Genomic DNA, 24,882 nt, shown 5'->3' with positions numbered 1-24,882 from the left:
GGTCGTGGGTGCAGCTGAAAGCAGCTTGGCCCAGCAAACACCTTCTGGAAAGCGTTCTTGGACCTTTAAAAAAAAAAAAAACCTGCTCTGCTCTCCTTATCCCCACATGTTCCCTTCATCGTGGCTAAATCAAGGTGCCTAGTGTGTGATTCAAACGCTCTCCAAGGCGACTTGGGGCCTCCGCCCCTCGGGGCTGCAGCCTGAGTTCCTGTCCTGAAGCCCTGCAGGACACTGGCCCCCCTTTTGGTTCTTGGCTCTTGTGATCATCTGTAATTGGCTGAGCACTTTGAAGCCTTCTCCGCTGACACTGGGAGCCCTGGGGTGCAGGGCAGCAGATACAGGGAGTCCTGGAATTAAAGCACGCACATCCCCAAAGGCATCACCCAGCTGGAAGTGATTATAGCTCAGGAACTGCCTAAGCATGCATCCACTGGTGCTGCGCGTGGCCCCTGGGGCACAAATTTTCAGTCTCTTTACCTACAGGAGAAAAAAAGATGCCTGGGGAGATGGGCTGGCCTCCCTCAAGACGGCCCGTGCAGTGCGCTGGCGGTGCGCTGGCGGCTGAATCACCCGGTTCCCTCTGCTGAATCTGTAAATAACTGGGGGGCGGAGCCTGCTACTTCCCTTCCCAATGACAAACTTGGAGCTGGGGACATGTCAGGTCCTCAAGGAATAAATACTTCCTGAATCTCTGAATTGCGTCTGATGGAGGAGTCCTCACTGACTGCAAGATGAGGCCAAGAACCTAAAAGGGACTGGGGAGAATGGACTGTGGGCAGCAGGGAAGATAGCAGGCCTCCTGGGCTGGCACCTGAGAAGCCTGAGTTGGAATCTCGGCTCCAGCCTCTGTGACCCCAGCCGTGGTCACTGTCAGCGTCTTGGTTACTTTATGGGGCTCCTGTGAGGAGGACCCAGTGAGGCCACTGTGCAGAGCCACCTGCAAGGCCTCCGTGAGCCAAGTGCTGCTCTCAACAGTCAGGGCATGGACTCACTCTCCCCGCATGCCAATTCCCTGAGGAGGCAACTACGTTACCTCCCTTCACGGAGAGGAAACTGAGGCACACAGAGGTGAGGAGGCTGTTAGGGCTGGGTGGCGGGTGGGCATCCTGCAGCCCTGTGCGCTGACCTGCTGGCGACGTCCTCCTCGGCGCCCGTGTCCAGCACGCTGCTCAGGTTGTGCTCGGCCTGAGTCTCCTCGGGCACCTCCTGCAGCGCCTCGGCCTGCCTCAGGGAAAGGCGGTAGTTCTCCAGCTCGATCCGCTCTGGGGTGCCCCTCAGCCGCTTGGCGATGCTGGGCTCCTCCAGGCCGTTCACGCCTGAACCTGCAGGACAAGCACAGAAGCACCACACTGAGCTCCAACCACAGACGGGGTGTGGGGGTGGGGGCTGACACCCAGGCTGCGGGCCCTCCTGCCAGGACGTGGGGCAGGCCGAAGGCCAGAGCATTCACGGAGTTGCCACAGGCCAGAAGAGGACCCTGGCGTGAGAGTGGGAATTTCACTATATAGGAGGAAGGAAAGTGGCCCTGTCTGCCCTCTAGGTCAGGGCGTTCTCTCTCCTTCATCACCCTGAACCCCGGCCCCCAGAGGGCACCACACAGTCTCCCCGCAAGGGTGACTGGTGGTGAGGGGGGTGGGACAGACCTCAGGCAGCCAGGAGCCAGGTGCCCCTGAAGCAGCCTTGCCTGAGAAGGGCATCCCCGGTGCAGCCTGCCCCAGGGATCCAGGCCCCCACCAGGTTCACGCCCCGCCACAGCCTGCCCCAGGGATCCAGGCCCCCGCCAGGTTCACGCCCCCCCCACAGCCTGCCCCAGGGATCCAGGCCCCCGCCAGGTTCACGCCCCCCCCACAGCCTGCCCCAGGTATCCAGGCCCCTACCAGGTTCACGCTCCCCAACAGCCTGCCCCGGGTATCCAGGCCCCTACCAGGTTCACGCCCCCCCACAGCCTGCCCCAGGGATCCAGGACCCCACCAGGTTCACGCCCTGCCACAGCCTGCCCCAGGGATCCAGGCCCCCACCAGGTGCGTCCCCCACTGTGGCCTGCCCCGGGATCCAAGTCCCCACCAGGTACGTGCCCCGTCACTGAGGCGGCCCAGCCAGCTGCCTGCAGAACATCTCACACTGCGGATCTGTCTCCTCACGGTTAGATAAGGCACTTTCTGTTTTATAAGGCCACGTGGGTGATGCTGCCCCTACTGCAGCACCGCTGCTCAGAGGAAGAACACCAGGCCTGACCGCTCAAGGAGGTGGCGCCCAGGCCTCTCTCCAACGCACAGGCACACTTCCCCATCAGTCCTCCATGAGTGATGCCCGGAAGCCACGGGGTGCCCTGCCTGCATCCTTTCATCCTGTGGTTTCAGCATCATTGGCGACCTCGGCCTGAGTCCTTTGTGTGCGCGGGGGTCACACCAGGTGATTTTAAAATCCCATCACTCTGGCCGGGCACAGTGGCTCATGCCTGCAATCCCAGTATTTTGGGAGGCTAAGATGGATGGATCACAAGGTCAGGAGACTGAAACCATCCTAGCTAACAGGGTGAAACCCTGTCTCTACTAAAAATACAAAAAATGAGCTAGGCCTGGTGGCGGGCGCCTGCAGTCCCAGCACTTTGGGAGGCCGAGGCAGGCAGATCACGAGGTCAGGAGATCAAGGCCATCCTGGCTAAAATGGTGAGACCCCGTCTCTACTAAAAATACAAAAAATTAGCCAGGCGTAGTGGTGGGTGCCTGTAGTTCCAGCCACTTGGGAGGTTGAGGCAGGAGAATGGCGTGAACCTGGGAGGTGGGGCTTGTAGTGAGCCGAGATGGTGCCAAGATGGTCTTGATCTGTATTAGCCAAGATGGTCTCGATCTCCTGACCTCGTGATCTGCCTGCCTCGGCCTCCCAACGTGCTGGCATTACAGGCATGAGCCACTGTGCCCAGCCTAATTTTTTGTTTTTTAGTAGAGACGGGGTTTCACTGTGTTAGCCAGGATGGTCTCTATCTCCCGACCTCGTGATCCACCCACCTCGGCTTCCCAAAGTACTGGATTACAGGTGTGAGCCACTTTGCCCAGCTAATTTTTTTGTATTTTTAGTAGAGACGGGGTTTCACCGTGTTAGCCAGGATGGTCTCGATCTCCTGACCTCGTGATCCGCCCGCCTTTGCTTCCCAAAGTGCTGGGATTACAGGCATGAGCCACTGTGCCCCGCCTAATTTTTTGTTTTTTAGTAGAGACAGGGTTTCACTGTGTTAGCCAGGATGGTCTCTATCTCCTGACCTCATGACCCACCCACCTCAGCCTCCTAAAGTACTAGATTACAGGCACCCGCCACCATGCCCAGCTAGTTTTTTGTATTTTTAGTAGAGACGGGGTTTCACCGTGTTAGCCAGGATGGTCTCCATCTCCTGACCTTGTGATCCGCCCACCTTGGCTTCCCAAAGTGGTGGGATTACAGGCGTGAGCCACCACGCCCGGCCGTGTTACCAGACCTTTAAGGAGGCAAAGAAGGTGCAGAGGTGCCGAAGGGAGCAGGTCATGACTGGCCTGGCATCCTGGCTGGGCAGGTTACTGATTCCTACAACATTCTAAGCTCTAGGAGACAACGCTGGGTTTTGGCATGCCACATCATACAAGCCAGTGTTGAGAGACAGGTGGTCCATCAGGCAAAAACCGGCTAAAGGAAAGCAGTGGGTGATTTAGCAATTTTTGTGACAGGTTGTGCGTGAAGTGTTTTCTGAAGGCCTGCACTTCTGTCGTGTGCAGTGTTTGAACGTCTTTGTGGCGGCCTCAGAAAGAGCTTTTAATGAACCCCGGTAGTCACAGGATAAGGTCTTGGCACATCTGTTGGAATTACTGGCATCCTCCAGCAAATAGCATCTTTCAAATTTACTAGAGAATCTTTACTAGAAAAGCAAGATCCAGTGGCGTATTTATATACAGATTCAGGTAATGGTGTGATGAAGGGGCAAAACACGAATACCTGGGTTCACTGGTGCCCTGTACCCGTGCCCACCTGTTTGAGCCTTTGGCTCCTTGGTGGGGGTCTTTTCTAAACATCACTGCTCCATTCTCCAACACTGAGCTCAGGGCACAGAAGAATATGCTATGATGCTGGGCTAGGGCATCTGGAAGGTGAGGGAATGTGCACTACAGGTAATGCAGAAAAGAGGCAGAGAACAACTCTGACACATCCGGCCTCAAGTTTCTCCAGACCTGCCCTCCCAGGCCCCGGGAGAGCAAAGGCCCTAACTGCACCAGCTCCTCATCCCCAAATACCAGTCTTCCCATCCTTCCTTCTCCTCAAAATCCACAGCCTCCCCATCATGAAGGGGAGAGGCCTGAGGATACCCTGACTGCGGCGCCATTCGATTCTTTCCATCATTGATTTTTGACAACTGCCACTCAACGGAAAGCAGATGAGAAAGGGAGATCAAGCAACTACCCAAGAATCAGCTTTCTGGGAATTCCATAAACACGGAATAAAAAGGGATATTTCTTTCAGATGGGAGAAGAAAAACAGGGTAAGAACCATCACTTCCGGGAAACAAGCAACAATTCAGATGGAAGCGATTTTACAGTAGAGTGAACAAACACTCAGGACGGAAAACATCCAAGAGATGTCTGTTTGGCGTGGGTAACTCATACTGTCCGGCAAGCATGCTACTAGGACCATGGAAAACAAAGCAGATTAAAACACTCTCTACTCTAAAAGAGCTGCAGGCTAGCAGAGGGTCCTGTAGAAATCATTTCAGTCCAACGTGCCTCGTGAGTACGCACGTGGTCCCAAGGGAGAACACAGAGAAGGTGAGTGAGCATGCCTGGTAGAGTCAAGAAATGTGTTCCGGAGGCATATGGAGTTAGCCGGCTGCAAGATAAATACATTCTGTGAGGCACTGTCATTTGCAAATGAAGTAACTGAAGTTCACACAGCTAGTGAGCCCTGGAGCCAAGATCTGAACCTGAGGAGGAAAGGCATCACTCAGGAGATCGCCATGCTGTCCCTAGACTGACAACAGCCCTAGCCTTCCCCTTTGGGCATCTTCACCACTGTCTCCTCCCCGCTGTAATTTTCCAGGTGAGGGACACAGCACTTCACGCAGGCTTCTTGGAGCAGAGAATCTGGCATCTGGAATGACAGGCACTCAGTCTTCCCACTGTTACTGCCCTGGAGATTCTGCAAACCCCGCAGACCGATGGCTTGTCAGGCAACGGCATGTGGCAGTCCAAGCCCAGGGCCGGGGCTCTGGAAGGGGAAACGCTGATTTAATCTGCGGCTTGGCTACAACCCACAAAAAAGAAACCAGAAGCTCTGGGAACTGTGCAGGTCCTTCACACGCCAGTCCCCGGAGAAAGCCTGCGGAAACGCTGCTCGGGGGACGGTGGAAAAGGGGAGGTGGGAGGCCAGCTGCCTCTCCTGTGCCAGACCCACCAGGCCACGGAGCAGGTCCACACAGAGCTCCGGCTCACCCTGTGGCGAGAGAGGGACACGGAGGCACACTGGCAGGCCAGAGGGAAGGTGGCACTCAGAGGACACTGGGCAAGGACCCCAAACTCACCAACTGCCAAAATATGCTCCACATTCCCAGCCCTTCATCTCAAAGTGCCATGAGAAATTAAAAAAAAACAAAAACAAAAAACAAAACCACACGCACAAACAAATCAAAATAATCAGCATCCCGGATTCTCTGTCCTGAGGAAGGGGCTGTCTGTCAGATGAATCAGACGGTGATGAGAAACCAAGACAGTGAAAGCAGTAACAGTGGGGGCCTGGGCAGCGAAGACGGCCCTGTGACCTCCTCCCTCCTCAACTAACGGCAGAGCCCAGGAGACAGCAGGAGTGCAGATGTAATGACGCGCTTTGCAAGGTGCTGGATTGCAAAGCCAAAGTCCACCCTGCCTGTCCGGCTAGCGGGCCCCACCCCCAGCCCTCTACTTCACATGCCTTAGTGCAGCAACAACCCAAGAGCGACTTTCCAGACTTCCCAGCTCAACGCGGGATCACTTCACAAATGATTGTGAGATCCGCAATCATTTCCAAGGCCAAGTCTTCACTGGGTCAGGGCAGGCAGCTCTCAGGTCACCAGGAGGCCAATTACAGCCCCACACATACCACAAGGAAATAGCTCCCAGGATCTGGGCCACATCCTAAATAGGAAGGCGGCTCTGGGCCTCACCTCAGGTTCTGTTTTGGAATATCACTGCCTGCACAAGCTCCATACATCATTCTGGAAGAAACGTTTCTCCTAACAGGACAACCTGCTCTTGGCTGACGGGCAAGAGCTGGCAGGGAGCTTTATTTGCTTCCACCTGACTCCTGGAGAGGCATAGGTGGGTGCAGAGGATATAAACAGGCGGGGTCTGCCCAGGGCCTCAGCAGGCAGCTCCTCTTCCTCCCCGCTGCCATGGTGGCAAAGCCCCCGTACTCGGCAGGGCAGCTGCTGAGGGCACTTCAGCGCTCTGGGCCACCGAGAAGGGTGTCACATCGGAAATCAGGATGTCAAAGGCCTTTTCTGCCTTTCTGGCCTGTCTTGCCATTCCTTTTTCTTTTCCTTCTTTATAAGCTTGGGGAAGTTTGAATGGAATCCGAGTCTGACAAGGACTGAGGGAGAGGTGCTGTGTGCAGAGACTGATTCCCGCCCTGTTTCCCACGTCTGTAAGTAGGATGGCTGCAGGGGTTCATTCATCCCATCACTGATTCAACAAATGTTTCCTGACCGCCCGCTTCCAGCCAGTGACACAGCAGACAAGATCTGTGCCCTGGGGCGGCCCACATTTGGATAGCGTATGGGTGTCACCCACCTGCTAAGAGAGGCTGATGACCCCAGGGAGATAAAAGGGGCCCACTGTGGTCACCTTCCGGCAAGAATGGAGCTGTGATTTGAAATGACTCGTCCATTTGAGAAGTATGCTCCTGCCATTATGGAATTCAGAGATTCTCCTTAAGCTAGTCCCTGTCACTCTTGCTGCTGCTTTTACCAGGCGGTAATGGGTATTTTTGCTGTGACTTTGAAGAAAGATCAACTAACATCATTTCATCTTGGTTATTTCTCTTATTTGTGTTTTTGTAGGAACAGCGTCTCACTATGTTGCCCAGGCTGGTCTTGAACTCCTTGTCTCAAACAATCCTCCCAGCTCGGCCTCCCAAGTAGCTGAGATTATAGGCATGAGCCACCACGCCCAGCCCAGCTAACGTCATTTCAGCTGCCTTCCCCACATGTCCACCCAAAGCCTTCCCCGCCCCAATCTTCTTGAACTAAAGGAAGCACCAAGCCATGAACCCATTCTGAACTGCAAAGTTCAGGGGAGATGTAAGGAAGAGAAACCTGAAGAGATGACCAGGCTGGCAGCATGAGTCCAAGTTCCCAAGTCCGCAGCAAAATTGGTCACAGTCACGTTCGTGCTGCCTGATCCACTGCTCTCAGAAACTCACAAAATCACCCTGTGAAATCGGGATGCCCTCTTCGCACAGAGCCCAGATCATGGACAGGGCTGTAAGGGGGACCCATGCCTCCATCTGTTTGACCCCATTCAAGTTGTAAACAATACAGTCCCTACATTCCCCCACATGTCCTCACACACTGGGAAACAGGGATGAAACCAAGTGAAGTGCGGCTGTTCTGAAACGTTCGGAACCATGTCTCCCCAGACATTTTCCTGTTTAGGGCCAGGCCTACGGAATGTACGAAGCTGAGAAGGACCCCGCTGCCTTGATCTGGGTTGGTCAAAATACAGTGAAGAATCAGCTCGGATACTGGTTCGCTCCTATCTTGCTTTGAGCTAAAGTTCCCGCAGGAGATCCCATTGGCAACATGGGTGCCATCCTGACTTAGAAACCTGAAGTAGTGGCCCGGCGCGGTGGCTCAAGCCTGTAATCTCAGCACTTTGGGAGGCCGAGACGGGCGGATCACGAGGTCAGGAGATCGAGACCATCCTGGCTAACACGGTGAAACCCCGTCTCTACTAAAAAATATAAAAAACTAGCCGGGCGAGGTGGCGGGCGTCTGTAGTCCCAGCTACTCGGGAGGCTGAGGCAGGAGAATGGCGTAAACCCAGGAGGCGGAGCTTGCAGTGAGCTGAGATCCGGCCACTGCACTCCAGCCTGGGCGACAGAACGAGACTCCGTTTCCAAAAAAAAAAAAAAAAAAAGAAATCTGAAGTAGTGGGATGGGTCACTACCTGCCTCGGGGACTTCACTGTTCCTCCGGTCAAGCTGCACGTCATCTGGTATCTGCAGGAGAAGGGCTCTAGCCTATTTTTAGGAGAAGTCACCCCCGGGGAGGAGAGATTCAGAGGGTTTGTTAAAGAGACCTACAGTGTACAAAAGGTCTTCCTGCGCTTATTCTCAGACACCTGCTGCCACCAACTTGGGCTTTTCTCCTCTGCTGCCCCAGTCACTTGCCTTGGCAGGCTGCTTGAAGGGACTCACGTTTTTGTACCGTTGACAGCTATGTTCTCATTCCAGGAGGGCAAGCCCCAGAGCTATGTGTGGAAAGCAAGTTTCTAAGCCACTGCTATGGCAGGGTGGTTTCTGTCCTCACACGCTGCCTCCAACAAACAACTTCTGTGGCTTCCTACTGGCACGGAGTGTGTGTTCACAAGAGTTCTCCAAGATCACATGACATGAGGTGTTTCTTGCCTGTGAAGCGGGCGATGAGAGAGAAGCAGCAGTGTTTGTTGAGTGACTGCCTGTGTCGGGCACGACGACGGGCAGGTTACACACGCAGCCTTGAACGTCACAAGATCCCACAAGTCCCTGTGATTACACTGAGGGTTCTGAGTCAGTGATGTTGAATAACATGTCCAAAGACTCACTTGAGCCAGAGCCAAGGCTAACCCTAGTCTCTAACAGTCCTTTCACTCGAGCATGCAGGAATTTGTTTATTTTTGACACAGGGTCTCACTCTATTGTCCCAGCTGGAGTGCCCAGGCGCAATCATGGCTCATTGCAGCCTCGAAATCACGGGCTCAAGTGGTCCTCCCGTCTCAGCCTCCTGAGTAGCTGGGACTACAGGTGTGCGCCATCACACCTAATTTTTGAATTTTTTTAAGAAACAGGGTCTTGCTATGTTGCCCAAGCTGGTCTCAAACTCCTGGCCTCAAGTGATCCTCCTGCCCTGGCTTCCCAAAGTGTTGGGATTATGGTGTCAGCCGCTGTGCCTGGCCCAGAATGGAATATATATATATATATTTGAGAGGGAGTCTCACCCTGTCATCCAGGCTGGAGTGCAGTGGTACAATCTCAGCTTACTGCAACCCCCGCCTACCAGGTTCAAGCAATTCTCTTTCCTCAGCCACCCGCGTAGCTGGGATTACAGGTGCACGCCATCATGCCCAGATAATTTTTGTATTTTTAGTAGAGATGAGGTTTCACCATGTTGGTCAGGATGGTCTCAATCTCCTGACCTCAGGTGATTCATCCAGCTCGGCCTCCCAAAGTGCAGGGATTACAGGCCGTGAGCCACTGTGCCTGACCAAGTTAGTTTGTTACTGTTAGGGTATTTTTACTGTTATTATCACATCATCTCCCAAGGTGCCTTTTTGGCAGATGGAAATCCTGGCACACATCAATGTATCTGGTCAAGGCAAAGAGGTTTCTTTTAAGCTATACACCCACTTCTCCAGTAACATACAACTCACCGGTGTGTCATGCAGCTCTCCTGAAAACATATTTTTCGTGTGTTATACTATCTCACAGGTAAACCTTGAATTGATTCGTATCAGCTGGCCAGGCCATCCTTCCTGATGGCTGCTTCTTGGTGTTGGGAGACTGTGGACATGTCTAAAGCACTGGAATTCAGCTGGGTCTCCTCTTAAATTGCATGAGTGCTGTGCTCTAGCTGTCTATCTTCCTTATCTGCCCACCCGGATGTAGCCGGGTAAGATCTCAGAAAGGGTAGTGGTTATACACTGGGGTTTGAAATATTTTAACTCTTTGGTTCAAATATGTGGCTCATGAACTGGAGGTTCCCTACAGTTAAATAACAAGTAATCCGTCAAGTCAATAGTTGCAGGGCTGACCTCTCAAATCCTGAGGGGCAGGTGAAGACAGGAAGGATGGCTTCTCCCCTACTTCTGCTGTCGTTACCGGATCCTGCTTCTGGATCCTTCCACTTCGCACCCTTGAAGGGCTTCGCACCCTTGAAGGGCTTTTACACACATCTTTATTAGGGCATCCCTCCCCTTCTGTTCAGGTCTGAATGGACTCCAAAACCAGAGGCTCCGCTGGGGAGAGCGATTATTCTCATCATCTTTGTGTTCCTGAAGCCATCAGTGCATCAGGGTAGATAGTCCATAAAGTGTTTTGAGTAGGTGATCAGGCTGAAGAGTTCTAATCCTGTGTCTGAGCTTCGCTTCACTGTAATGTTGAGCACGTTCTGGCCTTGGTTTCCTCATCTTAACGCAGAGACTTTATGACCACTATGCCTGTCAGGTCGCTTCGTGCTATGCAGGGCCCCAAGAACCAATGGGAGCTGCCAACTCATGGAAAGGGCAAGTCTACTGAGATAGCAACAGTTCTCATAGCACTCAAGAGAGAAATTCTGGTCAAGATGCCAATGCCACAGAGGGCGTCAGAGTTCTGAAAAGAGACTGCCTCGAATGGCTTGATGTCCTGACACAAGCACTTGACTTCACGGTAGAGAGGAGTTTGGTTCTGGGAAGCAGCTTGCTCACCAGAAAGGGGCCCAGTGTTGACACGTGGCGGGGGAAGGGCAGAGGACACGGATCAGCATGAGCAAGTCCAGGCTGACGTGCTTTTCCCGAGACTCCGGGCTTTATTCCAACCCTCCCGTCCTCCAGAGCAGAGTGCCCTGGCCCTCGCAGTCCAGAATGCCTCCAAAGCCAGCTCTGATGTGACCCTCCAGTGAGCAGCCGCACAGCCTCAGGCAGGCTCAGTCTCCATCGCAGGATCCACAGAGACAAACCCACATTCCAACAAAAGGCTCTCTCATAAATAGGTTCAGATGCCTTTCTTTCAGAGACATAAAATCACATATACATACTCCCTTGGCTAGCTGCAGATGGATTTCTGGAAAGAAATGAAAGTTGCCTTGGCCGGACGCGGTGGCTCAAGCCTGTAATCCCAGCACTTTGGGAGGCCGAGACGGGCGGATCACGAGGTCAGGAGATCGAGACCATCCTGGCTAATACGGTGAAACCCCGTCTCTACTAAGAAATACAAAAAACTAGCCGGGCGAGGTGGCGGGCGCCTGTAGTCCCAGCTACTCGGGAGGCTGAGGCCGGAGAATGGCGTGAACCCGGGAGGCGGAGCTTGCAGTGAGCTGAGATCCGGCCACTGCACTCCAGCCTGGGCTACAGAACGAGACCCCGTCTCAAGAAAAAAAAAAACGAAAGTTGCCTGCAGCAGTGTCCAAGGCTACCCTATGAAACATCTATCAGAGTCACACTTCTATTTTCACCTGTCAGAGGGCCACTGAGGCCAGCCTGGAAGAGAAACATCGATCACAGTCACACTTCCGTTTTCACCTGTCAGGGGATCACTGAGGCTAGCCTGGAAGAGAATCATTAGTGTCTAGGGATGGAGAGGCTCTTAACGAGAAGACAGACACTAAGAACAAAGGCTGACGGTGCAGGAGCGCACAGCCCAGGCTCGGGGCACCCTTTCTGCAGCATCAGCAGCAGCTGAGCAGCTGCAGGTCTATCATCACCTATAAAGCACCCAATCACGCACTGATTCCAAAAGAGGAAATCAGGTACCCTCCTCTCCTCCAAATGGGCCACAGGGTAACACCGAGGCTCCTGGGTCTAACCAGCAACCCCAGACAAGCCCTGGGACCACACATAAACCCTTGCTCTGCCTAAGAGAAAGCTACCTGGCTCCCACTCACATTTCCGACTTTCAGGTTAGGAGTTGAAAATTTAGCTTAATGAAGGCCGGGCTTCGTGGCTTACGCCTGTAATCCCAGCACTTTGGGAGGCTGAGGCGGGAGGATCACTTGAGGTTAGGAGTTTGAGACCAGCCTAGCCGACATGATGAAACCCAGTTTCTACTAAAAATACAAAAATTAGCCAGGCGTGGGAGAATGTGACTGTAATCCCAGCTACTCAGGAGGCTGGGGCAGGAGAACTGCTTGAACCTGGGAGATGGAGGCTGCAGTGAGCCGAGATCACGCCACTGCACTCCAGCCTAGGTGACACAGCGAGACTCTGTCTCAAAAAAAAAAAAAAGGAGTATTTAGCTTAATGTAAATCCTGTGTAGGATTGTTTGTGCTTTTGTTACTATAGTGAAGAGCCCCTAGGGTGTCATGGAATCAGGAGGTGCCTTCACATCCCATTCACGCAGGCTGAGGGAAAAAGCAATGCCAAATCTAGCCAAGCAGCCCATAGAGATTTCATAGTGCTTCAAACAGCTGGCACCCAACGCAGGTCAACGCCCCCAGCCCACTCTGCTGCAGCCTGGAGACAGCCAAGCTCACACCTCTTCTGCTTCCCCCAATTTCTGTTGGCTCAATGAGCCACCTTGTTCTAACCCCACAGCAGGCACAGGCCAGAGAGGGAGACCTGTAAACAGCCAGTAGAAACCATTCTAATTCACCCTCACTCCAATTCTTCCAGCATTTCCTGGAATCCCTGCCAATGACAATCATATTTGATACTCTTGTAATGCTTTTAAATAAACAAGTTTCATACCTCTTTTTTTTTTTTTTTTTTTTGAGACGGAGTCTCGCTCTGTTGCCCGGGCTGGAGTGCAGTGGCCGGATCTCCGCTCACTGCAAGCTCCGCCTCCCAGGTTTACGCCATTCTCCTGCCTCAGCCTCCCGAGTAGCTGGGACTACAGGCGCCCGCCACCTCGCCCGGCTAGTTTTTTGTATTTTTTTTTAGTAGAGACGGGGTTTCACTGTGTTAGCCAGGATGGTCTCGATCTCCTGACCTCGTGATCCGCCCGTCTCGGCCTCCCAAAGTGCTGGCATTACAGGCTTGAGCCACCGCGCCCGGCCGTTTCATACCTCTTATGTGCTCTTCACAACAACTTTAGCAGACAGAGGAGCAGGTAGCATTTTTCTTCATTTAAAAATTTTATACGTGGTGAAACTGAGGCCCACAGAGGTGATGACGGCAAGCAGGACAGGTGGCAGAACTGAAACTCAAACTAACATCTTCTGTTTCAAGATCTGTGCTGGTTCTACTGAGACCCAGCTCCATTCTCCGAGGCTGGGACCACCACCAAGGGGTGTGCCCATCCACTGGGGTACAGAAAACAACACAGGATCTCCGCTTTTATTTTGTAGGTCTGCCTTCTAAAATGATCTGCACCGTCTGTCCTACAGCATGCAGTCTTCGTATGGGGTCCCGACGTGTTCTGAGGAAGCACAGCCACCGGGAAGTGCATTCACGGTTCTGTGGGGGCTGACAGGTCTGGAGGCCTGGGCTGGGAGCTGGCAACGCCATTCTGGATCACTTTTCTGATTCTCGCCGCCCTCTATCCTGATGGACTCCTCTATCCCACTCCCACTCCTCCCACAATATAACTGAGGCCGACAGCATGTCAAGGTCACGTCCTTTCTTCTAACTGTAGTCTAGATCCGTGGTTCTCAACTGCGGTGATTTTTCCCCTGGGTCACCTGGCAATGCCTGGAGACATTTTCTATTGACACAGCTTGGGGAGGGGGTGCCACTGATGTCTGACAGGGAGAGGCCAGGGATATACCCGGCACACCACGAGGCACAGGACAGCCCTCACAGCAAAGCAGGATCCAGCCCAAGACGTCCACAGTGCTGGGCTGGAGAAGCCCTGGCTTACAAGTTAGATCAAGTCATTTCTAATCTCTCACCAAACAGGCCGACCAACCAATTCTCCGCACCCTCTGACTGTGGCTTGATCTGAGCAGCTGCATTCAGAGTGGTGAGCTCACGACCCTTCACCGTGGCTGCCAAGGTGCAATGCCTGACCAGCAGGAGTGCAGTACACGGAGGACCAACCGAGGACTGCCTGGTGAACAGGTAGCTCTGGGCTTGCTGTCCACAGACAGGAAATCCACAACAGAGGTGCATGCTATGACAAATGTGGTCCCTGCCACTCGCTGGGCACCTGTACCCCAAGTAGCTGCATGAGCCGCCCGAACTTCCCCTTGTCTCAAGGCACAACTCCACTGATGGAAGGCGACTCTGCTCCTCCCAGCAATGCCCCTGGAGGGCACCTGCACATCCCCCACCCCTCCGTCCATGTGTGTCATGTGCGTGAGGCCGCAGGAATTAAAGGAGACCACAGAGATGAATCTCATGGGCTTCTCGCCCTCTCACTCACTTTCTCCTGGCTGGATGCTAGAAGCTTCTGACAGACAGAACGTTCTACTTGGACATTACAGCAGGATGCCTCACTAAACCCAGGAAGAAAACTCACTGGAGAACGTGGCATGGAAAAACACATCTACCTTTACTCCGTGTTCTCAACTCTTCTTTCTCCCCATTTTCCAGAAACCTCCAACCTGAGAGCTCTGAGGGCCCCTGCCACAGTGTGCCTTGCCGAAGTCAGGCCAGGCCGTGCCGCGCATGCCTAGGAGGCTTCTTGAAAACCTCTCTGTGCTGAACCACACTGCAGTTGGCAGGCGCAACCAGGACTTCCCACGCACACTTAGCCCAAAGACTGAAGAGTCAGTTCCTTTACGTGTGAGTTCAGTACAGAGTGGCCCAAACCTGAGTAGATCAGAACGTCCATATTCAGCACAAAAAGAGCTACAAAATCATCCCTTCCTCCCCTATCCCAAACCCCACACAGGCCCAGGGCAGGCAATGTCGTAAGAGGACTGTGAATGGCAGCTGTGAAGCTGTAACACCATGGAAGGGTCAGCTCCACCATCACTCAGGCCTTTGAAGCGTATCAGAAAATGAGGTGGTAGAGGAAAAGCCAACAGATTGATAAGCTAGAAGCGGTGACACTGGAACTTGAAGAAAAAACATCCCCCAAACATGTTCCCCCTTCCTCCACATCACCGGCAGGGCGGACGGATGAAGGAAGAAGGGCTTACTCTTCACAACAAAACTTCAGGCTTGATTTGAGAGGACCAAAACGTGGGATGATATAGAGAAAATGAAGAGAAGCTCCATTTCATATTATTTACAGTCAATTCAGATGGCGGCATTCTCCTCCATTTCTGTTGACGACTTCCTCCCTTGCACCTCAGTGATGAAATCCTTTGCCTTTACTTCATGTGCTGTCTTTCCAAAGGCACATTCCCAACTCTGGGATGGTTGTCAAATAAATTGGGAGACTGTATTTTCCAGGAGTAATGAAATGGACACCCACTGGCTTCTCCAGGGCATCTATGCAAAGAGCTCTTGCCTCTCGCCCACACTGCCGAGCCCGGGCACAGGGAACGATCAACGGCAGCTCCTGTGTCCTCTGCACAGCCTCTACCCAACTCTTGAGTTTACTGGTTACGTGGCTTTGGCCAAGCATGCCTAACTCCTGTGTGCCTGTTTCCCCATGTGCAACACGGGGCCACCCTTACGGATGCTGTGAGGATCCAAGGTCAGCTACATGAAGCATCTGCTCAGGGCCTGTACACAGCGCGTGCTAGATGTTAGCTACTGCTGCTGCCGCTACTGTGTCTCCCAGCATCGTCTTCTGTGAGTGAGCATGGCAAGGGCCCCCATGGCTAACTGACCAACATCAGTCACCCGTGGGGAAAACAGCAGGCATGAAGGCACTGCAAGTTTTACTGTCTATTTTTATTTGGGGAAAGTATTTCAGTAGAGAAGAGGGCTTTCTTGGTTGCAAACACAGACAAGCCCTAAGCACGGTCTTTTTAGCAGCACGAAGGATGGCTACTGGCTCTCGGCGACACAGCAAACCAGTGCGGACTGGCTCTTGCCTCCCTGGCCCTTCGTTCTCCTCACTGAGCACCCAGTGCTTCCTGTTTCTCTGACATCCCAGAGCCCTGTCCCTGCACCCTCCACCCCAGCGTTCCTGTGCCTCTACCAACGCCAATGCCCCAAGAAAGCTGAACTGGCCAAAAGGCAGGCAGTAGCTAGTTCACAGTAATTCATATTAGATGAAACTCTAGAAGAAAATGTTTACTTTTAAAATAACCTGCTGACCTAGTCTCTTGGTAGTAAAATGGTGGGAAAGAAATTTTATAGCTGGTATCACTGTAACCTGGTCTTTTGAGAGTCTTAGTTCTGGGGAAAAGGGCAACCATAAATAAATATGCCGCTGTAATCCTGTTAATTGATACCAGCTCTTCCTTGGTTACCAGGTTGTACTTTGTCCACGAAAACTACTCCGACAGGAGTCCCCACCCCCTGTGCCGTGGCCCCGGCTGGGTCACAGACCCACGGCCTCTCAGGAACCAGACCGCACAGCAGGAGGGGAGTGGCTGGCTAGTGAGTGTAGCAGCCGGAGCTCCGCCTCCTGTCAGATCAGCGGCGGCACGAGATTCTCCCGGGAGCCGGAACCTCTTGTGCAGCGAGCATGTGAGGGACCCACGCTGCATGCTCCTAAGGCCTGATGATCTGAGGTGGAAGAGTTTCACCCCAAAACCACTGCCCACCCCGGTCTGTGAAAAAAACTGTCTTCCATGAAGCCAGACCCTGGTGCCAGCAAGATTGGGGAACACGGCCCTGAGGCTTGGCTGTTCTCCCTCAGGTGCAGGAGAGTCGGCTCATCATGCTTTTTGGTTTTCAGTTTTGAGCTCTAAGAAACAACCAAACGCCAGGGCTACGCCCCTCTCTGGAACTCTCTTATACAGTGTTCCTGGCTTCATTAGCCTCGGAAAAGCATCAGAACAGCATGAAAACATACTCATTTAGGCCTCGGCCAGGAAAACGGCGCTGGTTTCGCCAGGTTTTTGTTGAGGAAAACCCAGACCCACGAAAGCCCTGAGTCCCGGTGCCCTTGGGACCTTGCCTGGTGTTGGTCTTCAGGAATTAATTCTACCTTAAGGAGCGCCTGTCACCAGAACAACTCAGGGCCCGTGCCCTTCCACTGGTTTTCCTTTCCTGGGGAATTGGCACTGGCCGAGGCGGGGTAACACTGAGATGCAGGTGCAGGGACAATCCAACCTTGCAGAAGGCTCCAGAATCCCAGCGAGGAAGGAGGCACTGGGCTGAAACGCTTTGGGTTCTTCTGGGGACAGGGCCTACTCAATGTAAAACAATTACTGAAGACCAACAGTTCCAAGCATGGACCTAAAAGAAATCAGGCTGCACTGTCTATGAAATAAGAGTGATCAAGTGGCAGTAACTCTGATGTTTTACAGAACACAGAATAAGGAAATCAGTCACTTAACAGTCACACCTGGGCAGTCTCATGTGATTAACGTAGAAGCACAAAGAACTGGGTAAGTACAGAAAGAAATAGAGGTAAAGAAAACACAAGAGGCCAAGAGAAGTTCTGTAAGGATTTTTCTAGTAGCTGTCCCTGCACGTCCCCAAGAGTCTGCAGCGAGGCGGAGCTGGGGCCCTAGACTCCCCGTCTGTGCAAGGGTGTTCCAAAACTCCCCTTTCATGCCAACGAGGGCCTTCTGAGGGGCACGTGCCTTCTTCCTGTTTTGGGCACATCCTGCCTGTGCATGGCACATTTCTTACTGTCGGGAGGACAAGCACATCAGTGACCAGGTTGGGCTTAGCTAGCCTGAGTTAGGGTGAGGATGCTGGCAGTGATTCACCCTCTTGCCCACTGTCCTTCTTGGAGACCCATTAAAGTGCCCCCAAAATATTCAGAAAGTGTCCATAAACTGCTTTTGCAAAGCGATGTGGAAGTTGGCCCACAGGAAGTAAAAGGGAGCTGGTGTTCACGTGGCTGGTAGAACCCGGAAGTAATTGATGGAGAGTCCCATTTGCCTGGAGGCCCGTGTCCCCTCCCGGGCAATGAAAGGTGTTTCTGCGCACAAGCCTACCACCCCCTCCCGCCAAGGTAAGCGGTGAGGAGACAAGGAGCAATTATAAAGAAAGAGGTGTTGGCAGCCAACAGGGTGCTGAGAATTCTGGGCGGTGGTGAGAGGAGACCACAGTGCCATGACCTGACCTGGGCAGGAGTGCCAATGGGCCTCGCCGCCCCTTGTTTCATTATGACTAATCTACTTGCTGGCACTTGTGAGGAGCTTGGCTGAGTGAGCTGCAAGGGCTGGTTTTTGAGTCTCAAGGAGGATTCAGGGCTTTGTGAAAGGGGCTGGAATCTGGAGAGACTCGTCCTGAACTCTCTGCCTGGCTGCTGCCTTTCAGAGCCCCACATGGGTGTTTTTATCTCGGGGGCACTTGTGGGACCTGGGTCCTATACGGCATTATCCTGCCCTATTTTTTAGCATGAAAATAGAGTGGCCCATTTTCATAGCTTGCTCTCCTTCCATGTCTGTGCTACGGCATTCTTCTTAGGCAGTGTGTTAATTAGGGAAACTGACAAGGAATTTTTGAGAAAAGAGAACAGATTTCAAGAAGTTTCAGAAGGAAACTGAGATCCAAAGGGGATTTTCCAGGGTGTTCCCAATGGGCAGCACGGAATCCCATTTCTGATTCCACACAATCCCCACCTTCCTGCTGGAAGCTTCAGTGCATTGCTCTAAACATCCCCTCCCCTTTTTTGCTGGGGAATGGGAAGGCAGCAGCAGCCAGGGGCTAAGATTTGAAAATTATGCACATCTATGTATCCATCCTTATTACTGACTCTTAATTTATTGTCACTTATTGCACCTCCCACACCCTATTTCCTTCTCTCCTTTCTGCAGGCACCAGGATTCTGAATGACTTATTTCAGAGAAAGGGGAGCAAGAGGCTACGGACCTCAGGGCTAAGGAGAGGGCAGGCCACAAGTAGGCCAGGAGATACTGCCCAGACTCTCGGAACCAGCAAGGCTCTGAGGAAAATGACGGTGTCACAGCAGAGCTGTGAGCGACTGGGGGGTGAGGTCCTCCCTGGCCTGGACTGTTGAGAATGCCAAGCAGACCCGAGGGCCCTGCTGCTCTGATCTATGGGGAAGCCAAGAGAGCTGCTCCGGGGGGACGGGGGCCAGCGAGGGCTCTTGCATATGAAAACACCCGAGTGCCTAGGGCCTGGCAGGTGCAGACTTGGGGCTGAGTGCTCTGCCCACCACAGCACAGTGCCCTCTCCTGGGCCAATTCAGCATGAGGCTAGGCCTGTGCCCACTGCAGGTGGCAAAATGTGGGAACAGTGCCATGGCTGCTAAAACCAGCAGCAATGTGTGTGAGAAGGGAACAGTCTGTTTTTAATACAGGCCAGTCCCTCCAGGCTGGAGAAGGGCCAAACAGAATCAGACATCCCAGCTCAGTGTCCAGGTCACACCAAAGACAGCATGAGAGAGAAATCAGCTTGGGAGGAAAGACCAAGAACTTTCAACCTCACCAGGAGCAAGGCTGCTGCGCCTGCGGGCATGCCTGGCAGAGCCTCCAGGCAGAAGATAGACACGCCCCTGGCCCCAACTCCCTGCCACAGCTGGAGGCAGGAAGAAGGTGTCTAGCTCTATGTCCCTATGGTTGACCAGGCTCTGTGTGGCATTTCCACCCCTCCATCCGCCCAGCCAGCGGGCCCTCCTGCTGGCGGACTGCACCTGAGGCCCATGGGCACAAGCAGCATCCGTCTTGCTTTTCTCCACTTGCAGCTGCTGCAAAGCAAAACTTTGCACCACTCCAGCCCCTACACAGGAGTCCTTTGTTAACGGGAACCTATGTCAGGTATAAAAACCTATTTCCCCACTTTGCACCTTGCTGTCTTGCTGACCCCCGGAGTGGGAGTCCTGAGCCACAGCGGCCACAAGCCCACCCCCAAGACCTGCCTGAGCTTCCCCCTTTCCCACCCTCTGGTCAAGAGAAAGGGAAGGAAAAGAAAAACTCAGAAACCCAAAGATTGTTTGGAATTTATTCTCTTAAATAAGAATGTAACATTTGTTAAAAAAAATAAATAAATAAAAGCACGACACCTTGGTTTCACAGTAAACGGCAAAAACAAAGTTACACAATTAAATAAAAACTCACAAAGAAACACACCAAGAACTCACAAGAGCACAGGTTAAAAACACGGGCAAAAATAAAGGTTGAGAGAAGGCGGGCAGTAGACAGGCAGCAGCGGAGTGTTCCTTGGCACAGCTAATCCTCTCCTGTTGGGCTCTCGTACTGCCGCCGGGAAGCCGGCTGGCTGTCCGCCCCTCCCGCATGCACCCCAAGCTGAATGCCTCGGGAGAAAAGTGAATCCCTTGGTGCCCTGCTCAGACCTTCAAGGCTATGGTGGAACCCCTTTTGGGACGGCCTAAGAATCTTCCAGTGTCCTGCAGAAAAGAGTTGAAGATGCACTAACCACCAAAAGACAGGAGTGAGCTCACACAGCTAACTCAGTGGAGCCAGTGTGCAAGCCAGACAGAAGACGCGTGAGGCGGGTGCCCGGCTCTCTGTGGTGCCCCGGCGGCAGCAGACCCTGCTGTCCTAGTTTGCTCTTGGGGCCATTTCTTGGGGGTGTGTGCTGCTGCTTTTCTGAGATACCCACCCACTCATTTCCTTACAGGCATGCTGCCCTTAGGCTGCTGTGTGTCCTCAAAGCCCTGACCTGGGTGCGGCTCCCCAGTGTGAGGCTCCCGTGGTTCTCAGAACTAGAACAAGAAGCTTTGGAAACAGCTTCACAATTATTATTATTACTGTAATTTAGGGTGCAATATATAAATAAATATCTACCCATTTATGTGCAATTATATCTATATACATATAAACGTGTACCTAAACACACTCACACATCACTGTCAACTGTGGCTCTTGGGGTCAGGCGGGAGGTAAGCTGGATTGCAGAATTCCCTTGCTCTACTAAAAGGCTTTCCATAAATGCCTAGAAGGGAAGAGGACCTGGGAAGCAGTAAGACTTCCTAACTTCCCTCTGTCAGGTGGGAACCCTAGGGTTGAATGAAATTCTACTGCCTGGCTACCCTTCTAGCTGGTGTGGGAAAGGCCTGTACTTCCTAAAAGCCCATTCAGGATCTGAACTATGGAACCTCAAGGTTATCAGGAAAGGAGTGTCTGGGGACAGGGGTCAGGCAACTGCCACTTGTGACCTTCATTTTTTAACTCCAGATCATCTTTTTCGTAAGATGAGAGGAAACTAACGTGTTTCTCCCCTTCCATCTCTGGCCGGCACTGCCAATGAACCCGGTGATGAGCACTCGGCAGAAAAAGGTCTTCTGTTCCCTTCCGGCTATGCCTTCGGCTGCCCTGCTTCATTTTTGGTTATCGACCATATCAGATAAAAAGAAGATTCCTCTGGACAAAAACGAATTCAAGAAACCTGCAACTAAACTTCTTATGTCCCAGGGGGAAATAATCCCATTTGGGGATTTCCTTTCTCTGCCTATTGTTGTTCAAACTTTTTCTAAAGTCATGGTGGATAGTACGAGGCCAGGGTAAGAAAATCTGTGCCAGGACCACTAATATGCAGTAGTAAGTATAAGCTTGGAAACAGAGCATTTATAGATTTAAGAACAAAAAAGAGAATTTCTATATTAAAAGCACATTACAAACAAAAATACTGTAAACAATGCCCCCAAACACTAAATTAGGCAGCAGGTACAGATTTGGTTACCAGAGAAAGACAACACTTTAAAGCCGACCTAGTGTGGGTTCTTTGAACTGTGGGTTTAATTGGGTACGGGTGTGTTGTTTTGTTTTTGTTTTGGCAATAGCAAGAATTTTGGCATAGAAAGAAAAAGAACATAAAGGAGAAGAAATGCCACAATATAAAGAGGAGGCACAGAGTAAAAGCACAGCTGGGTCAAACACTGCCCAGTCATAGCTTTACCAGCCCTGCCTCCTGGGGACGTAGGTCTACGGAGGATGGTTGAGTTACACACAAGAGAATCGAGGCCTTCATCATGGCCTCTTCCGGTCGAGCACACAGCGGAGGTGGCTACCATGGGTCTGCGCTAATGACTAGTCTCTACCACATACATTCTGGGGCCCTGAAATACCTCAGCTTTCCCTTTTCTTTTTTCTTTTTTTAGATGGAGTCTAGCTCTATTGTCAGGCTGGAGTGCAATGGTGCGATCTTGGCTCACTGCAACCTCTGCCTCCCTGGTTCAAGAGATTCTCCTGCCTCAGCCTCCTGAAAGGCTGGGACTACAGGTGCATGTCATCACGCCAGCTGATTTTTTGTATTTTTAGTAGAGACGGGGTTTCACCATGTTGGCCAGGATGGTCTCAATCTCCTGACCTCGTGATCCACCCGCCTCGGCCTCCCAAAGTGCTGGGATTACAGGCGTGAACCACCGCGCCCAGCCACACCTGAGCTTTTCTGAAATTTTTCAAAAGGAAGTCTAGTTAAGTCATCAAAGCTTCAGTTTCATATTTAAAGAAGGAAATCTCTATCAAAGGAGAAAAAGGTATCTATTTCACGCCAGCCATAAAATACCGCCCATAATCCTGTTCCTTTCCGACCGAGGCTAGCAGCAGAGGGAGCTCACCGGGAAGGTGCTCCGGACTCTGAGCTGCTGGAGGGTGAGCCCCTCAGCCCTGAGCTTCACTGACCTTTGCCGCCTAAGCTGGGGGACAGTGCCTGTCATTAACTGTATGGGTCCACACTGTGATTCCTTCGGGACACCACATTGTGAACTCCCGTGCTATACCAAGTCACCTTCTGGCTCAGGATCGAGAGCCACATGGACCGAGACGTCCTCAGGGCTCTGACTCTTTCTTGGAGGTTTTGTCCTTTAACCACACTGCCAGCTCTCACCCTCTCTCCCCACTACGTAGAACATTCTTCTTCTCTGTGGAACCCTTAATTCTTTAGAACTCCCAAAAACCTGAAACCCATTATACTTTCAATTAGATGGCAAGAATGGCAACCTGAACCAGATGGGAAAGTCAGCAAACCTGGCTTCATTCAGAAATAACCTAAACTTCGTTGTGTTTCATTCTTTTTAAAGAATGTTCTGTACTCCAAACCCAAATGGAAAGTTTAATCTCTTTTGAGTTGTTCTACTGAGTAGTCAGGTTCCTCAGAAAATCCATCTCTGCTGAAACAGGGCCCAGACTAACAAGGTGGCGCTCTCCCCAAACGAATGTATATTCTATAGCATAAGCCGAAGTCTCTGCCTAGACCCCGTTGGTTATTTTCCTCTACCAGTGATTCTGCCCGTGCTCTGAGAGTGTCAGCTGCAAAGGCCTGTTGGTACTTAAGACAGATTATAAAGATCTTCAAGACTGCAGAAGGTTTAAATGTCATTAATGGTTGAAACATGGCTCTAAAATGTTGGTCCCACCTGCAGGGCACTTAAACAATTTGCTCAGATTATAACAAGGGCACGTTCAGTAGCAGAAGCTGAGTTCACCCGGCTTGGCGGGGGTTTGCTGGGTCTCGGCCTCCAGTTCAGTGCTCCCAGGGTGTGCCGCCTGGCCTCTGGGCACTTCTCCCTCTCCCAGAATGAGCACCACAAGGCCTACATGAACCAGCTCTTAGGGAAGGGAAAGGAAGCATCTCTGGAACCTCTCAGTGAGGGCCAAATGGGTAATTCTCTTGTCCCACCACAGGAATTCTATGACCAACTCCTCCACAGTTCCTGGCATTGGCTGACCATCTTCCATTTTTACGAGTTTTGTACATAGCTGCTTGAGATACATGTGTTTTGAACAAGAGAAAAGTGTGACAGACAGAAACACAGCCCTGCTGGCCCCCTCTTACTCCAGTGACCCTGGGCTGTGAACCGCCTGGAGCTGCACGTGGGACACTCAGAACACCCAGCAGTTTGTGGAGCTGCGGACGCATCTCAGGCAAGTTTTACATGGAGCCGAGAGAGGCCATTTTAAGGAAAAAACCTACATAATTCTTCCCAACAGGCCTTGTACCCACAAACCTGGCAAGTCCTGCCATGCTATGACAAGAATAAATGTGTTTTTAGAGGTAGAGATGGTTTTGTTCACCTCCCAACACAAGGAAGTGGTCATGAAAGTGGGACAGGTGAGGGCTGGGACCTCATGAGAAGCCCAGTGGCCACGGGGTCAGGACAGGGCATGCCCCATCACAGTGCAGGGCAGACAGGAGAGCAGCCACAGCTCATCCAGACACAGTGACACGGAACAGGATGCAGAATCTTAAGTGAAGGTGAATGCAAAGCCAGACCACGGGGCTTAATCAACGCAGCTCCAGGCCGTCAGAGGAGCTTGGAAGCAAACTGCATGAGGGGCCGAGTGGCCTTGGCCTCATCAGGAGTGGTAATGGGAGCAGTCTCTGAGTGCCTGCAAGCTCCTGTCTACCCACACAGGACCAGGGCCGCCCTCATGTGTGATGCTGCGGGACGGGGCTGAGGGATCGCACTTCACGGCTCTGCCGCCCACCGGATGGCCCCCTCACTGGGCCACAGCCTGCCAGCGGAACTCCCCTCCGATTTGCACCAGCACCTCCGACAGGCCATAGAGAAAGGGGACTCCGAACGCAAGCAGCTGGCACATGAAAAAGGAGTCCAGAGGGTTTTGGGCCACTTGATGCCCGAATGAAGAAATGTTGCTTTGGAGGTGCTGGCTCATGCCCTTGGCCTTGTCACAGAGGCCGAGGGAGTGACGCGCCACCCAGCCAAACAAGGAAGTGAGGCTACCTGGGGTTCTCTCAGTCGAGCCGGCCACGGCGTTGGCCCGTCCGTTTGCGTCTGTGGTGGGGCCATCCTGCAGGGGTCCTTTGGCCTCCTAGGAAAGTTCATGAGAAAAACAAGAGTGGCTCTGACTGATGCACTCAAATCCTCAAAGCCCCAGAGGCACTGACAATCTGACAGGCTGGTTTTAAATTTTGTTTATTTATTTTTAAGAGACAAGGCCTTGCTGTCGCCCAGGCTGGAGTGCAGTGGCGTCATCATAGCTCACTGCAGCCCCGACCTCCTGGGCTCAGGCAATCCTCCCATCTCAGCCTCCTGAGTCACCAGGAATCAACGTCTAGTTCCACCCAGGTGCACCTCTTCCTGCAAGT

The 24,882-nt window shown here is 52.4% G+C and overlaps 1 protein-coding gene and 2 long non-coding RNA genes across 36 annotated transcripts in view; 1 reads left to right on the top strand and 2 right to left on the bottom strand.

Annotated features, from left to right (window-relative positions):
- Window positions 1–24,882, bottom strand: part of MICAL3 (microtubule associated monooxygenase, calponin and LIM domain containing 3) — a 232,361-nt gene that overhangs the window by 52,883 nt on the left and 154,596 nt on the right. For 32 of the 33 annotated variants that reach the window (XM_077950755.1, XM_077950775.1, XM_077950777.1 and 29 more), the window contains 2 exons: window positions 24,518–24,605; window positions 1,127–1,322 (listed from right to left, as the gene is read on the bottom strand). In XM_077950755.1, the coding sequence (XP_077806881.1) occupies window positions 1,127–1,322; window positions 24,518–24,605 (284 nt within the window). Of the gene's footprint in view, window positions 1–1,126; window positions 1,323–19,798; window positions 24,606–24,882 lie in introns of those variants that run through there. The other variant, XM_077950784.1, reaches the window with a different exon arrangement.
- LOC144331995 (uncharacterized) lies at window positions 7,043–8,134 on the bottom strand. Its single transcript, XR_013399653.1, has 2 exons — window positions 8,001–8,134; window positions 7,043–7,863 (listed from the first exon to the last, which is right to left on the bottom strand). It is a non-coding gene; the product is annotated as an uncharacterized LOC144331995 (long non-coding RNA).
- LOC144331963 (uncharacterized) lies at window positions 16,359–19,872 on the top strand. Of its 2 annotated transcripts, none has more exons than XR_013399621.1 (2): window positions 16,359–17,282; window positions 18,666–19,872. It is a non-coding gene; the product is annotated as an uncharacterized LOC144331963 (long non-coding RNA). The 2 variants fall into 2 exon arrangements; XR_013399620.1 differs by lacking the exon at window positions 16,359–17,282 and adding an exon at window positions 17,745–17,857.

Source organism: Macaca mulatta, chromosome 10 (assembly GCF_049350105.2).
Source record: "Macaca mulatta isolate MMU2019108-1 chromosome 10, T2T-MMU8v2.0, whole genome shotgun sequence".
NCBI classification, from domain to species: domain Eukaryota; kingdom Metazoa; phylum Chordata; class Mammalia; order Primates; family Cercopithecidae; genus Macaca; species Macaca mulatta.
The sequence above is the reverse complement of the archived record's forward strand: the minus strand, read 5'-3'. Positions and strand labels throughout refer to the sequence as shown.